Source organism: Phalacrocorax aristotelis, chromosome 3, assembly GCF_949628215.1.
Source record: "Phalacrocorax aristotelis chromosome 3, bGulAri2.1, whole genome shotgun sequence".
Taxonomy (NCBI): Eukaryota; Metazoa; Chordata; class Aves; order Suliformes; family Phalacrocoracidae; genus Phalacrocorax; species Phalacrocorax aristotelis.
The window spans coordinates 120804181-120821589 of record NC_134278.1 but is presented as its reverse complement, the minus strand read 5'-3'; the positions used below and the strand labels follow the sequence as shown (position 1 = coordinate 120821589).

Genomic DNA, 17409 nt, shown 5'->3' with positions numbered 1-17409 from the left:
AGCAAATCCATTGAATACTTTAAATGTTATTTCTAAAAAGAATCTTCAATTTATAACTACAAAAGTGTCTGTGCTTTGCCAGTTCTCCAGAGAAAGATCTTCTATTGGCTATGTAGAAAGGAATTTAAAAGGGCATCAAAATGTTAGACTTCTCACCAAATATAAATATAACCTCATTTAATTAGGGAAACTGTTTGATATATGCGCCTTGGAAGTAGAGGAGTGCAGCATTTTTAAAATACCATGAAAAAAATGAGTAACATAATAAAACATTTAACTCAAAATCAGAACGGTTCTTTAATAATCGCAAATGAACTTTTTACAATATCAATTTTCTAACTTTCTGGGCACACATCCTGGTAAACACTTGAGGGTCCTTTGTGAGTTACAAAGAGTAAGTTTTCCATGTTACAGAGCTAAAAAACCTGGGCATTCCTAACAGCTTGGCATCACATCCTTTTTTTTTTTTTTAGAAAACAGATCACACAATAATTTAGACAGCATTTATAGCATTATAAAATCAGAATCCCCCTCTTTAATCACTCACAAGAGCAGCCATTAAGAATACAACAGCTTTAGGAATACAAATAATGAGGATGTAAAACTATCTGTGCAAAACTGCATTATTTTTACTGTCTAAAATTTCAGGGAAGTAACACCGCCAAAAGCAGAGAGCGGATAACAAAGACAGTCATGAAAGTAATGCTACCTTAGATTTTCAAACAGGAATTACATTATGAAGTAAATATTAAGTAAAGAAAAAAAATCTGATGGCACCTTGAACAACAATGACAAGTGTCCTGGAAATCGCAGTTGAACAAGAACTGATACAGGTTCACGTTAAAGTCTCTTTCAGGAGTAGCAATTGCTTTGGGGGTATCAACTCTAGCATTTCTTTCCATGCAAAAATCTATCTTTCCAACATCTTTGCTTTGCGGGCTACTAATGCATTTAAGAATGAGCAGTCTTTTTGAGGAGTGTGCTTTCTTCCATGCATCTGAAATCTTTAAAACAGCTGGATCATTGATTCTCTGGATTTCCCTACTCCAATCCATTTAACTGTAGGAGAAAAAAGCAAACTTTTATTATAAGTAATACAAAGCACAATCAGATTTTATCTTAAGGTAAGATACAAACTTATCTTCTTAAGCACTTAAGATCTTAAGTACTATAGTCTGAAGAAAAACACACCATATACTACTAGTACATTAAGAAATGATAACTATGTCTATTGTTTTCAAAGTAAGAACGCATTGGTAACTTAGAGAAGCAGGAACAGTCTTGAAGTTGCCATAATAAATAAATTGGTTTTCCAAATCATCGGAAAAAAAGAAGTTAAAGATTTCAGAAAAGTAAAGATTTGCATCATTTAATTCCCAGCTTTGGATGGAACCACAGGATCATCTTCATTAGGGAGCATAAAAGAAATTTGTTAGTTAAGGACCTCTTACTGTCACATATATTTAACCACTTTAATACACCAGTAGTCCCACTAACTTTATAATGGCAGCAGAACTAGACCCCTACAATAACCAATCTGAAAAGCAACTTATAAAAAACTCACTTGTACAAAAACTACAGTATAAGCATAAAAAAAGAATGCATATTAAAACGTTTGAAAATTTTCAGTTCAACAGTCAAATAGATAAAAAGTAAAACAAGAACTACAAATATCACCAGGTACATCAGAATAAGCACAGCTACAAAGTAATCTTCAATATTTTGAAAGTTCATTATGGCAAAGTACAAGAGAGGTTTCATGAAGGAGGCAAAAAAGAACAAACAACAACAACAAAATCTGTTTTACTTACCAGGAACACCCAACTCCATTTCTATAAAGCGAACATAATTTTGTGCATTTACAGGCAGCTCGTCAAACGTCCTTGCATTTGATATGTCCGTATCCCATCCTGGGAGTGTCTCATACTGAACCTCTACTTTATTTAAGACTTCCTGGTTGGCTAAGAAGTAAACAGGAACAATTATATATTCTGAAACCACAATCTTTTCAGTTCAGGAAATAACTTTTCAGGAAGAATAATTCCCAAAATGTTGGGGTTTTTTTTCTCTGAACAAATACCAAGATCCAACTCCCCCTTCATGAGGAAAATGGTGATGTGAAAGCAAAATTAGGCACCAGCTTGTAAGCATCAGGTAGTTAAAACTTATTTTAAAATGGCATAGGAGTGTACTTTTTACTAAACACAGTTGTAAGATGTAGTTTATACATAATAGACTTCTGATGCCCACAGAACCTTTGCCCCAAAACTCTACAACAAATTTGTCAACCAGGGTGGGACCCCATATGATGTATGAACAGTAACTGTTCTAATTACTTCTCAGAATAGAAACAATGAGTATATTCCATTTTGTCTTTCATTTAGCAACTTGCTACAATGTTGCCCATTAACTCTGAATCCTGTGATGATTTCAAGTACTGGAAAAGATGTTTAACACATTGTTCTGGAATTGAATCATTCCAGTAACTATCTGAACATTAGTCTTGGAATGACACCGGGCAGCCAAACAAAAGCCTTAAGCCTGAAAACAGTCAATACATTGATAAAAAAAAAATGGGAGGTATCAGGCACCTTTGCCTTCCTGAAAAAGACAGGGTTCTGCCAAAGGCACTGTAATGAATGTTATGCAGGCTCCATGTCTCAAAATCAAGTCACTCCTGCAAAGACAGCTGGTCAGCCTGGGAAAGGGTTTTATGTGCAAAAGGCACCGTAGAGGTACAAATGCAAAGCCATAGCTAATCCCCTCCAGCATGTGTGTAGACAACAAACTCAGGCTCAGCATACTGAATAGTTTGTCTTGGTGCAGGCAAGAGTTCAATAGCAGCAATGTTGTAAGGAGAGACTTTATGAACTAGGCATTTTGAGTAAGGGTGAAAGAGGAGTATGCTTTGACTTCAAAGCCTACAACAGTAAAGAAATGCACAATTTTGGGGCTGAGGTGTTCACAGGTTAGGGCAAATGATCCTGCAACAGTACTTGCTGCAATCACGACAGACAGGCACATTAAGGGTGATGGTTGCAGAGGCCAAGGATAAGCACTTTCTTTAATGTCCTCAGCAGTAACAACTGAGGTGCTGTCTGCTGTCCAGGTGATATGTAAAATAGAATAGCTATATTCGAAGGGCAAAACCACAAACTAATCTCCAGGCGTTGCAGATGGTCTAGAATAAACATGCTAGCCTCCCTCTTTCTGAAGAGGGAAAGTGACTGAACACCTAATCTTGGAGGTCCACAGGCATTTTTACTCTGAAGCCTCTCTGATAAGGCTAGCTGGGAGAAAGCTGAAAGCACTTAGAATTGAATGTTCCAGTGTTGTTTACAATCTTCCATTACTCTGTATTAGTTTAATTCCTTACTTCCCCAAAAGAGAGGAAGAGAAAGGAGGGATAAATTTCCTGATCTTTCAAGTGATTCTCTCATTTTGGTCCAGAGCAGGTGTGATAAAAGATGATGTGTGGTAAAGATAAGCCATAAACTGAGCTCAGTGAGTAACAGATGCAGTCACCATCTAGATTTCTCAGCTCTTCTCTTAGGCAATTTATGTTTTAGTCTTTCGGAATATTCCTTATTAACAGATGCATTAGATAACAGAGAGCAGATAGAATGATATCTGGTAGTCTGGTACTGTAATATGGAGAGGGAATGATCTGATGTTATTTCTAACTCAAAAAGAAGGGCTCTTGGCACCACTGTAAGAGAAAGATCTAGCAATTTCTAGAAACCAAACATAAAACAGTCACATAGGTTAGACCAAAGGTGCATCTAGCAAAGTGTCCTAGGTCTTTAATCTACAGTAGATGTCCAGGGAAAAGGCACAAGGAAAAAAAGCAAGCATGAAGTCAAGCTTCTCCAAAATAATCTCCCAATTTCCCCAGTTTCTTAAGGATTTGTCTGTCTGTCGAGATCAACTGATGCCTGAACTTGGACAGAGGCGCTAGCAGGACTAGACCATGGCTTTCACATTCCTCTTAAACTGATCAGCTCAGAACTAGCAGAGTGTTCTTTCTTTCATAAACTGCTATGACTGAACAGAAATAGAGATACTGGCCAGCTCCATAGCAAAAGACTAAGGCCTCAATGATACCAACTCAAGTCAGCTGTAAATTTACATGGCTTTTTTAGTTCTTAACAGATTATAAAATGCCCACAGAAATCTAAGCTAAAAAAACGGAGACTCGTATGATTCTCTGATCCAGCTGGAAAAAGGAACAATATATGAAATATGGCATGTTTTTCCTGAGATGGTGGGCACTGTGTGTGCTTCTAAATTAGAGACAGTCATTTCACAAGAAGGGTAAATCACTAACATCTCCAAGAGAGTGGGAGGGGAGGGAGGGGAGAAAGAAATACCCTGCCAGGGAGAGATTCCCAGACTAGATCTCTTCTAAATTAAATTCAAAATGTCAAAGTGGCAAGTTTAAAAAAAGAAAATAAAATTATGCAAGTACACAGCACACAGAGATGTAGACATCAGAAATAATCTAATGGCCTGCAAACCACAAAATGGGAAGAAAGTTACCTTTTGGTATTTATGCCAGGGGTAGGGGTAGTAAGTAACCTGCAGCATATGTGCTGAAAATGCTGCCAAATGTCGAGGAGTAGAGCAAAGAGAGGTGTGGAACACAGAGGCACTGTGAGAGACAGCATCCTCCAGCTTACCAGAAGTTCAGCTCAAACTCCTTCTTGACATTTAAGGAAGACAGCATGTCAACAGCAAAGTCAACAGCTTCTACTAAATTTCTACCGAAATTCTTAATTGTTCATATACTAAAGAAAAATACAGTTGAGCAGGTGAGCCATGCTGTGCTGCTATGACCAAAGATCAGCTACCTGTTACCAGGACATATACAGGGAACAAAGTCTGCCCTCAAGAGCTGTAACAAGATTCTGGTCTCATCTGAGACACAAATGAATGGCGGAAAAAAAAAAGTAACCACTGAAGTTTTAGTACTGGAAAACATGGCCACCTGTTAGTGTCATCTTTAATGACAGTCTGCCAGACAAGGTCCTCCTGGCTTGAGCACAAGACAGTCCAAATAGCCCCCAGGTTAGATGACAGGGCTACAGATAAGGATTTACTGAGTAGTTCTCAGTTCGAATGTGAATCTCCATTATGTTCAAAGGCCACCTAAAGTACACACAATTTCCTTAATATTCTGATAAGGGAATCCATCAGTGTATATTGGAGTCTTAAAAAGGAAAAAGCATTCCCTAGTTTAGTGCAAAATGAGTACTAAATTTCCTGAATAAAAGCGTATGCCACATCATTCAGTATGCATTCAGACTGTAACTGGCTCTTTTGTTTGAAGATACTGGAGGGCAAATCAATTAGAGAACTCCACCAAGCACACGGAGACACAGAGGATTTTTTGTTAATTCCTTGTGAATTTCCCTAACAGATATGTGCTATCTTCAAGGACTACTGACAGATCATTAACTTATTCCTTTATACATAATGACATCTTTACACTACATAAATCCTTGCTGAGTTTTATCCAATTACTACAGTTGATCTCCTCACCCACAAGAAGTTATCTGCTGATGATATCATATGAAAATTGTAACCTGTGACCTGCCTCAAACCCTGAGGTAGCAATTAGAACAGAAACGGGCATCTATGCGCATGTCAGAAAATCAGAAAGCCCAATCTTTAGTATTAGTTAATGTTCTTCCTTTTTCTGGGGTATCTCTACTATAGCAAACTGAAAAAGATGCATTATCAATGAAAACAACGTTTTGTGATATTTGAATATTTTAACATGCAGATATATTTTCAGGTAAAAATGATCACTAAAATGACCACTGTCCTCCTCAGGAGCTATAGTTTCTATTATGCTAAGCTGATGTATGTTGGTCCTGCATTAGAAAACAGTCTTGCTTTCACCTGAACTAATTGCTCATTTCCTCCCCCACCCCTTTTCCCTCTTTTCCATTGTGTAGGTATGATAGGTTTTTGGCTGCTCTGTGAACAATTAAACGGAACTGAACTGTTCGAAAAATAACACAGGGAGAGAAAACCCTGGCTTTTCAACCGTATCAGTTCTCTCATGTGGTTCACTGCATGCTTAAATGGAGACTTGTCCTGCTAAAAGAAGGAATGAACACAGTAGTGGGAATAAGATACTGGGTTTAGAGTGTGAGACAAGCTTCCAATTTACCTTGAAGGTAATGCAGGCTGTACTAAAGGAAAAGGATAAAGCAGTAACAGCATTTACATTTAAGAAGCTTTATAGAGCACTTTGCATCTTTCTAGTAGACAAATGACAGTATTTGGTAGAGGTGTCTCTAGTGTGTGGGTACAGCTGTGGTACAGGGTGTCTCTGGTGCATCTGGGAAGACATGAATGGCTTGATGCTGAAGTAACACATTCCTGTCATAAATTTTACAAGTGAAAGTCAAATGCATTTATGTATCAGATTACATTTCACAAAAATCTAAAATGGTTAAACAGTCTTACCAGGAAAATGAGGTATGATTTCACCATCTAGTTTGTACGCAACACCAACTTTGATTTCTGGAAATACATCCAAGATATCCAATTTGGTAAGCGCCAATCTATAAAGAAACATTACTCTAGTTTAACAAGTTCAACAACTTTCAACTCTTATCATATTGTTAAAATACCAAAAGAAAAATAAAAACTTAAACAGCCTTTTAGTTGTGTCCTTAGATCTAGCACTATAAGAAAATGGCAAAATTCAAAGAACATGTATTCTCCTATTAAAGTGACTAGTCTATTGCTTTAAGCATTAGAATTTTAATGGGTCAGGGTGCTGCCAAGATACTTTATGATCATTCATTTGAGATGGCTTCATAGCATGATGCCTGTTGCTATCTGTTCCTGTTGTCTGCCAAATGTTCTTGTCCTACGGTGAAGGCATCAAAATAATCAAACACTGGCTCTGTAAATACCTGGCTGCACCCTATTTTAAATAAAAACCACAAATGACATGAAAAATCAAGAAAATGTAAGCATATATTTACACTATTTGATCTACTAGAATTTTTATACCAGTTTTGGTTTAGACACCTATTTTTAATTTTCATTAAAATCCCAAGGTCATATCCAGATTTTCTACATTTACACATATTGCTGAAGATGTGATAGGTGCTGAAGATTGATAGGTTCCCATCTGTCTTATTTCGAAAACAAACTAACAAAACAAAACCCCACAAACTACATCAGGTTTTAAGGCCCTTTTAATATATTTGATTTGGTTTGGTGGGATGGCAGAGGTTGGGGTAGCTTGAAGCATCAAGCACTAAGATACGTAAGTGCTTCTTGGAGCATTTAAAATGAGAAATAATGATGTGCTACAAGTAAAGGAAAGAAAAATTCACAAGTATGAAAATGTCAAATATAAAAACATTTTATGCTAGGAAATGAAGGACAGTTAATATATCAAAATATCAAAACAATCAACAAATCAATATTAGCAGTCTGAATGTTACTAACTAGCATATGTACAATTTACAGTGATCTGCAGCATTTCATGATTTTATGTCAAGTTGCCAGCAAAGCTGTCAAAATAACTCACGCAGTAAATCCATTAATCATGTAGGCATATCGGAGTAACACAAGGTCCAGCCAGCCACATCTTCTCTTTCTACCAGTGGTAACACCAAACTCTTTACCTCTTATTTGCAGCAATTCTCCAGTTTCCTAACAAAGAGTAATACTATTACATGAGCCTTTTTAAAAATTATTATTTGCAATACATGATGCAGGTGTATACTTAACAACATTTTACAATATTGTAAATTACCTTAAAAGTTCTTCCCCCAATTTTTCACAAAGTTGTCCATTGAGATGAAAATAGAAATACAAAATGCTATTTCTAGTTCAAGAGAATGCTATTTGAGGGAATCTCTCAAAATTTATTCCTGCTCTAGCCTTCTATTCCATAGGAAGGTCTGAGAAATTGAATCAGATTTGGCAGTCCTATAAGCTCAGTCTAGAATCAGAAGAATGAGACATCCAAATACATGTCATCTACTTGCATTTAACCAGTAACACTGATTTAACATAAGACGGACACACCAAGTTATTTCACCCCATTACATCTAGGTCACATCTAGGGCTGATAATACTCACATTATTTTGCTCTGTAGGAAAGGCACCGATACCAACTCTTGTTGTATACGCTTTCACAACTCCATACACTTCCCCGACATTCTGCGGTGGCATGCCCAGACCTGTACACACACCTCCAACAGTGCAGTTTGATGAAGTCACAAAAGGATATGTGCCTATTAAAAAATTGGTTTTAAAAACTTATTAAAACACTGGTTTTAAACGATTAAAAAAGAAATCTAACCTGGTGAGGAATAGAACTTGCATTGCACTTACCTAGGTTTTACAACACTAAAAAAGAAAACACACAATAAATGTATTTTGCAGTCAAGAATGTGTTTAATGAGATCTTAGCTTTGTACGTACATTGTTTGATCCTTCTTTATTGAAAAAGCTAGAAATCTTACCACTTACTTCAACTGTACAGAGGCAGAAGTTGACTACATAACAATTCTGAATGATCATACAAGTTAAAAATTGGAATAAGACACCAGAAAACCATGCCTTATTATCTTACATAAAATATACTCCCTAATGGAACAACGTGAAAATTTGAAGGGAGTCTCTCAGGAAAATGGTATTAAAAGGTTAGAAAAATACAGGTTTATCATTTTTCATTTTGGGAGAAAAAATAAAATACAAGCTCTACAAACTAGTCAGCACATTATAAGGTTAAGAAATTGCAAAGTAATGTAGAATTCCGGAAAGAACAATTTTGCTTACATAATCAAATAAAACCAATTTCCACAATTAACGAAAATAAAAGAAAAAAAAAGAAAAAGACTCCTGGAATATAGTCTATTTCATTAGTGGTGAGAGTTAGTTTCTATTTAAATATTCAGCCCTCATTTAAAAAGCAGCCTGAACAGCAAAGAGTTAACAACTCAAAATCCTTAGGTTTACATTTTTTTAAAGTAATGGAAGATGAAACAGATCATGCCAGTCCTTAGCTGATTTGAATTGTGAACAAATGCTTCAGCCACACAGTAACTACATATAAGCAAGAGACTTCTACATCGTGCTTCAGACTTTTTTTTTTGTCTTTTGATATAGAAGTCAGAGATGGATAAGAGAGGAACCGCCCAGACAAAAGGAACTGAAAGCAATATAGTTTTTAACTTTAAAAAGTTAAAATCCTTCAGAAACTATTCAGCGAGGTTTTGCAGACTAGCTTCAGGTATCTCCAGCTTCTTTTGCTTAACTCAAGTCTCTCAAGAGAAAGACACAGGCTTACAGGTGATATGTAACAGTAGTTTGCAAGCACTAATTACTGTCTTTCTTCGGACACAATAGTTGAGCTTTTGTTTACTGACAGGTGAGGTGACATACAGCTAGTGGATGTCACAGAGTCGATGAGACAATTCTTACTCATTTTCAGCTCCCAGCCTCTTATATTGACATTGGTTTATCTTCACTCAGCGTTTAAAAACACAGAAGACCACACACCCCCATACCTACACACACACACGATCTTCGTTACACACTCCAGAAAAGCAGGATGAACTGCAAGGCTGGGGATTTACCATCTTCACCACCAACAGACACACATTCATAAAACTCAATTCCGTATAAGATTTCTGTGCACCAAGGCACAGAAAATAGCATCTTTCAGAATGCTCAGTAATCAAATTTGGCATTGTCAAACCTTTTGACTAGGACTTGTCTATCATTAACCCAGGTGTTCAATCCACTGACGGTATCTACCTAAAGAGAACAGATATTCTCCCTGCGTGTCAGTCTCAGGGCACAGGCAGGAGAAAAAAAATCTAAGTGACCCAAACAACTCTGCACATATTATAGACATACCTGATGAGTTTCAGACTATTTGCATTTCATAGGGAATGCATTCCCTATGAAATGCAAACATATAAGTTTTGCATCAAACATTTCCCTGAGACAAGCGTATTTGAAGACTTCTTTCCTTGGGGTTTTTCTTGACTTGTTAAAAAAGGAAGTTTCTTCCAATATTCAGGCTATTATGGAAAACTCAGTACTTACACTTACAGTGACTAGTCTTAAGACATATCTTCCTCTTAAAGAAAAGAGGCTTTCAAACTCAGTATGTTTGAAAATGCCCAATATCAGAATTCCTATCAGTTGAAAGCAGAGTGCATGCCAATTTTGTATTCGTTTGACAGTAGTCTTTACAGGCTTCAATTTCAGGCTTAAGCTTCTTTCCAACAATAAAAATGATGCAGTTACAAGGCTAGTAAGACTGAAGAAAAATGTGACAAAATGCAGAAGCCAATCATATATACTGCTTATGCCTGTACTGAGGTATAATCATTTATCTGTCCTTACAATATGATAACATTCTCATTTAAAAGCAGCTGCTTCTATCAAGAAGCTTCTAATTTTATTAGTGAAATTACAGGGTTTTAACAAAAGCTACACCATTTATAATTTCCAATTGACTGGGATAATCTTTTCACTCTTGCCTTATTAGCAATCCAGATTCCAAACATCTTTCCTTACATCATGAAACAGTGGAAAACAAAGTGTTATATAAAGGGTTTTAAAAAAAAAAATGCAAGCTGATTCTTCAAAAGTCAGCAAGTTTTTTGCATATATACTTTGCCTCTCAGAGCTCTCCATTTTTCTTCGGGTGTTTTCTATAGATGTATACAACTGTCAGTTACTTCATATGAAATGTATAAATGCTAAAGTAATAGCTGCACTCTATTTAAGAAAAGTCACCTGGTCTTTACTGTCATTCAAATAATTAATCTTGGGAGAGTCTAAAGCTTTTTGAAAGAATTTATTACATCTTCCTCCCCCCCCATCTACTACTCATAGAAAGTACTGTGCATCCAAAATACAAAACACTCCTGCCATATGAATGGCTAAGCACGTAAGAGTTTATACTTAGTGTTCCTCTTTCACAACATAAGTATAAAGCAATGTGTGTCTCAAAAAGGTTATACCTACCAAAATCTATGTCCAGCAGTGCTGCATTTGCACCTTCTACTAAGATCTTCTTTGGTGGTCCATGTAAAGCCTCATACATGAAATAAACACCATCCCTTACCATTGGTTTTATTTTTTCCATGCAGCCCTGAATAATACAAAAGACTATCATATAGTATAATTTCATTACGATAAAGCAGCCAGAGTACAAGTGCTATTGCTCCCTCATAACAATGCTCTTATTCCTTTTGAAAAGGAAAAGCAAACAAAGAAATGCTAACTATGCTGTAATTCATAAACAGAAGGAAGAACATTAGACTCATTTATATAATAGACATGTATGCTCTTCCTAAGAGGAAGAAGGGGAAAAAAGGAAAGGAAAAAAAAAAATATCCAAACTTTCGAAATGATTTAGAAATATTCAAGCTTGAGCATAATCACAATACATTACTGTATTCAGTATTTCGTTTCCAAGTGTTCAGGATTTCCTCCCCCAAAACCAGCATGTCAGGGGTACCACTTCTGGCCATCTGAAGCCAACAAATGCACACAATTGTCAAAAGCAGCATTAACTTGTGACATGCTTGCATATACAGACATACTTGTAAGTAAAAGTAAAATGTTATGTACTGGAATGAAGGGTCAAGTGGCTGAACGCCACTGAGTAGCTGGATGTAAGAAGCCAGTAACGTTCACACTGTCACTTGGTACACAGCCTTTTTCCCCATGAGAACATACAGGAGTGAAGTGAATCATTAAAATGAGAACATGAAATATAACACTACCTTTCAGAATTTGATCAAGTGCATTAGCATAAAGCAAACATTAAGTGCAATTAATTTTTTTTCCATCAAGCTACAAATACATATTTCCCCTCTAACAATGAGTTTCAGACATTCTGTAATCCTAAGGTGTGTTAAGTAAACTATAAAGCATTATAAAACATTCAGCTGTAACTGATTTTAGGTCTACATATTGATAAAAATACAATTCAACATTTGCACCAGATATTATTTAAAGTAAGACAAACAGAAGTGCTAAGAACTCCCACATACTCCATTTGAGAGCTGGCAAACTGAGTTTAGTGGCAACTACAGATACCAGAAGGATCATTTCTTTGGCCTGATTTTCTGAAAGAATTAAACATATAACTGTGCACACCCTCACTTGTTCCACACCTCAATGGTTTTAAACAATTTCTCAAATTTGGTTGAAGTTTTCTAAGGAGTTTAAAAAAAAAATCTCATAAAGTTTCTGTAAAGTGAATGAACAAAATGGCTGGGTAAGGGTAAGACACCTGACAATTTTTTCAAATAAAAACTTGGGTGCACAACAAAAATCGCACTATTACGCGTAGGAGAATTCATACTAGTGAGAAATCTCACAACTGTCACAAATGCAGGGAAATGATCAAATCAGAATTCATAATTAACCACAAGACTAGTTTGCTGGCAATCAGGCTTCGTTACTTCTGCTGCTATCTACTTACATTTTTCTATGTTGTAGACAGTAATTTTTTTTTCCCTTAAGGCTTATTACTTAGAACAATAATTTACTTCAATCCTTATGTTTCATTATAAAGCAGAATATCAATTCCTTGTGTCAGAAACCTACCTTCCCCAACTACAATCTTGGATTTTTTTCTTCTAGACAGTATGTCTGAGCAAGTAGAAATCAAAAATAATTCTCCCTACGCAAGCCTTTTTCTTAAATCTTACAATATTTCTCTTGAAACCAAATTTTGAAATGCTGCATAATGCGGTGTCAAGAGTGTCTTTATGGATTCTAGCAGGCTTTTAAAAATTGGTACATACCAATTTCCCACTATGTGTTATATTTTAACTCTTCACACAAGCACAAGCGTCAGTCACCAAGAGATTTATGTATCAGTAACTGCACACAGTGATCATATCGTTTAACAGACAGAAGCAGGCTTACCTTGAGCTTTTTCAATTCCCCTTCAATATCTATCTCCAAGGTAGGATATATCGCTTTGTACTGATTGGCTAACACTTTGAACCTGGAAGGCAAAAGTACCTCACTAAGCTTTGTTTGTTTGTTTTCCCCCTCACCCTCCCCCAACCTTAGATTCTACTAGTTACATATCTGCAATTATTTGGTGATTAAACAATTTTTAAAAATAAATATTTTATAATAAATATATAATTTAATAAATTATAAAGTATTTTCCTATTGAAAAATTTTCATTTAAAAATTAACAGCAACCAGAGGTCATTGCTTACACAGGGTACTACCCAGAAACTGAAAACTATGCTTACAACTCTGCATTAAAATACAGAAATTACCTCTCAGAAAATTCATCAAAATCAGAAACAAGATCACACATTCTGAGTCCACTTCGAGCTGCTTTTGAAGAATATACTGGACCAATTCCTTTTTTGGTAGTTCCCAAACTTTCAAAAGATAATAACAGGAGTTATTCTTGATATAAAACTAAATTGTTGTGGTTGTTTTTAAAAGATACTACATCCTTAGCATAAAATGAAATGCTGTTACATGCTAGCATTTAGAACTTTAAGCATTTAAAACACAGGATACTTTTAGTATGTGACTTTCAGAATATCACTGTTTATAGACATATGCATATTAATCTTCTACATACTTCTGGTTTTAAACAAATAACTTTTTACACTTTAGTGAACTCTCACAGATTTAATTGTACACGGCTCCCATCTTTTATACTTAAGAAACTGAATGACAAGACATCATCCTTCAGCACTATGAACTGATACTAACTAAACACCTTCCTAAAAAACTGTCCTCAAGACTAAAGAAAGCCCTCCATAAAGCAACACCACGAACGGTATGGATTTCAAGTTCGTATGCAAGAAATATTTCATTTAACTCTAAATGCCTCAGTTGGAGCCAGGAAAACAGAAAACACTGCTGAGCATCAAAGAGTGACAATGATATTCAAAATGCTGTACATTAGGAAGGGTTCAAGAACAGATTTCCACTGTAGCTGGTTCTGAAAACCTGAATTTTTTTTTACCTTTACCTACCCACTCTTTCTGAAAAGCCTTTTCAGCTTAAGACAGTGATATCATAAGATACAACTTGCTTGCACTGACTGTACTGTCAGAGAAGTACAGCTAGTTCAGAAAGTATCTTCTGCCAGTCTTGCTACATAGCTATCAAAATGAAGCCAAACTGCACTCATCATAGGGATATCAAACATCTTCCCCATCAGTCTCAAAAGATTAAGCAGCTTTTTATGGAGAAGTGAACAGGTGTGCAGCATTTTCAGAAGTGTACGGTACATTGCTAAGCTTAGTTTTGCACTTAGTTTTAACTGGGTGGCTTTGGTGTTTGGTTTTTTTTTTTTTTTTTTTTCTTCCCCCGAGCAGACACACAGAGTCGTAACTTCTTCAATTATAAATTCTGCAGATGCAGAGTGGCCCAGATTTCTTCAAACTGCATTGAAAGTACCATACCATAACTCAGTTCAAGAGGGACTCCATTTCAAGTAGGAGGTACAGGTGACATCTAAACTTCATGTTAAGGGGTATCAACTGATATGTGAGTGAATGGAAATACAGTTCATAATCAGTACATAATTAATTTTACTTAGGTCATCAGTAGTTTGGAGTAGATTCAAAACAATCTTGGAAAAAACCAAATTCTTCCAATTAGACTCAATGCTGAGTAATCTCGGGGAGTGATGTTTGCTTCCAGTCCGAAAAGAAAGACTTTCTAATCAACTTTGTATCACACAGCATCATTTAACCAGACCAGGACATTGTAGCTTAAATACTAGACTCTAGCCTCCACCCCAATTCATACCCTCTACAGAGAATTTTTTTAAGGAGTCAGTTTCCATTTGTTTTGTTTCATTAAGACATGCCAATTCATAAAAGAATTAAGCTGTCAGAAGATTTTATTCATAGAAGCTAAAACTGCATAAGCATGACATACTACATTAGATTACCTTTTCTACAACAACCTTTCTGCAAGGGAAGCTACACGAACCTTACTTGTGACTGTTTCTGAGCTACGTTTGAACAGATAAAAGCGTTATGTTAAAATAAAAAATAAACTTACTATATATAATGATCGACTTTGAAGTGTAGACACAAAAGAATTTTAAAACCAAATATGCTGTGCAGTCAAATCTACAGTTAGACATGCTTGCAGGCTATTCCAATTCCCCATAAACAGGAGACAATCTTTCAATAATCATTTTATGATACCCTGTTCTTAACCCAGCCTCTAAGTAGTTCTTCCTCCACTACCGTCACTTAGCCTCAAAATTTAGGAGGAAACAGGTAGTTTAGTACTTTCAATCCATCATCAGTTTTAACAAGCTGGAAAACTGTATGATTGTTGCATGGAACTTCTTTTTCTAGGTTCCTTTAAAACAAATCAATTGGAGAAAAGTGGTTATTTCTTCATTGAGCTTTCCCTTACAATCTTTAACACTAATAAGGTGGTTCCTTCTCACAAGTAGCTGAGTGACTGACAGTTTTTAATTGTAAATATTGTTGTACAGCAATTTTAGCTTGTGCTCCATGAACATTCAAGAACAGCTGATATACACTGGCACATTAAAAAAAAATATGTATATTCTTCCACATATATTATATATGTAAGTGTACGTATGTATGTTCTTCCTGTTTACTTTTTAATTCCTGAAATAACAGGTAACAAGACAGCTGGTACAGCACAGCCAAGTGTGAAAATAACCCAGTGTAAGAATAATTGACAAGTTATCACTCAATAGCAACCCGCATGAAGCAAGATATACCCGAATCAGACACACTCTTAAAAGTTATTGTCACAGATGATACCTTTTACAGGTCTCAGTAAGAAAGACTGAATTACTTTTCATCCACCTTGACAAACCTCCAAGACGACAGATTAAGTTTACTGGTATCTCAGAAGTCTATTGTGCTACATTACTTTTCAGCTATAGACATATCAGTTAATTCTGCCAGCTTCTTCCCCATCCCCAAGAACCAGCGAGTTACTTGGAAATCATAAAGCATTTTGCCGTTTTGTGAGACATAGCAGCTAGTTTTTAAAAGTTTAAAAAGCTTCGGAAGGTCAGTAGCAGCATGTAGCACACAATATGAACATTTATATGCACTTCTGGCAATGAAGCATCATGAGATACCAAATGTCATATCAGGCCTTCCAGTTACTTGGAGATGACAAAGCGGTCCTTCAATCATCATAAACAGAAATATATATTTACAGAAACAAATACATCCGGGAAACAATTAAAACATTAAGAAGCAGGAACCCTTTTTATAAAGCAAATTAAGAACTAGGAACTTCTTCATAAGGCAAAACATCAACATACAACCCCTTAATTAAGAATGTAACCTTTTGCTAGCCACTGGAGGACAAATGTGTAAGAGATTATCCCTGCATACTCCACATTGAAGAGTTACAAGGATAACTAACACTTTTTTAAACTCAGTGACAAACAGTAACAGGAATCCAATGTATTAAGTCATATGTTTGTACTAAGTCATCCTACATTTGACAAAATAAAACTACCTACTTCTTTCCCGCTTGTTCTTGCCTCTGTTGTTCTTGGATGCCATCAGCAGCTTGGTGGAAATCAAATACTAAGAAAATAAAAATAACTTAGGTAGAAAATTTGCGTGAAAGAAATTGTCATATCAGCAGTGATTTCTTCAACCAACTCTAGCCCTGTTTATCAGTGTGGAAAACAAACATATACACACTGAAGAGGCAAACAAAATGACAAATTTTTTTCTCTTCTTTTACAGGTTACATTTTTTCACAGGGAAGAGTTCTGAGCTTTTCCAGAGACTTTTTTTTTTTTAAAAGTGTTTATTTTGTAGAATACTTGCAGACTGTGCATAGACCTCCCACAGAATAACTCAGCCATTTCAGCTTTGTAGTGGCCCAAAAGAATGTATGGACAACAGACAAAGAAAACATGCAGTTGAAAAAAATCCTGGAAAACAGGTTATAGTAAAAAGCATCATACTGCTGAAATTTAAGGTGGGAACTTTAAGTAAACATTCTCACTCATTCTAAAGATTTCTTCAACCATTTTATTTTTATGCTTTAGACAACATCAGTTAAAATACATTTGGAAATACAAAAGCCCTCATCAACAACTGTTATGCAAACAGATGCCATCTTCACACGCCCTGATTTTTTAAAAATCGTTAAATATTATTAATGACAAAGATTATGTGAAGTATTGCTTGCACCGATTCTTTGTCTACCATAAAAAAAAACCCAGCCAAAAAAAACCGCAACTCTGACAAGATTCATGTCAAATGCAAAAAATGATGCAACAGTTTGCAGGTTAACAGAAGCCAGTTTATTTTTCTTAAGTACTATCTCCCTAAAGTTAAACAACTATTCTACACATTACACAGGAACAACTGAATACTTGCAAGAAAA

The 17409-nt window shown here is 35.8% G+C and overlaps 1 protein-coding gene across 2 annotated transcripts in view; it reads right to left on the bottom strand.

The window, feature by feature from the left end:
* Positions 1 to 272: 272 nt before the first annotated feature.
* Positions 273 to 17409, bottom strand: part of ADSS2 (adenylosuccinate synthase 2) — a 37570-nt gene continuing 20433 nt past the window's right edge. For both annotated transcript variants that reach the window (XM_075089367.1, XM_075089368.1), the window contains exons 5-13: positions 16529 to 16595; positions 13308 to 13415; positions 12940 to 13021; positions 11023 to 11149; positions 8116 to 8270; positions 7559 to 7683; positions 6478 to 6575; positions 1812 to 1961; positions 273 to 1059 (exon numbers count right to left, since the gene is read on the bottom strand). In XM_075089367.1, the coding sequence (XP_074945468.1) occupies positions 1007 to 1059; positions 1812 to 1961; positions 6478 to 6575; positions 7559 to 7683; positions 8116 to 8270; positions 11023 to 11149; positions 12940 to 13021; positions 13308 to 13415; positions 16529 to 16595 (965 nt within the window). In that variant the 3' untranslated portion in view covers positions 273 to 1006. The remainder of the gene's footprint in view (positions 1060 to 1811; positions 1962 to 6477; positions 6576 to 7558; positions 7684 to 8115; positions 8271 to 11022; positions 11150 to 12939; positions 13022 to 13307; positions 13416 to 16528; positions 16596 to 17409) is intronic.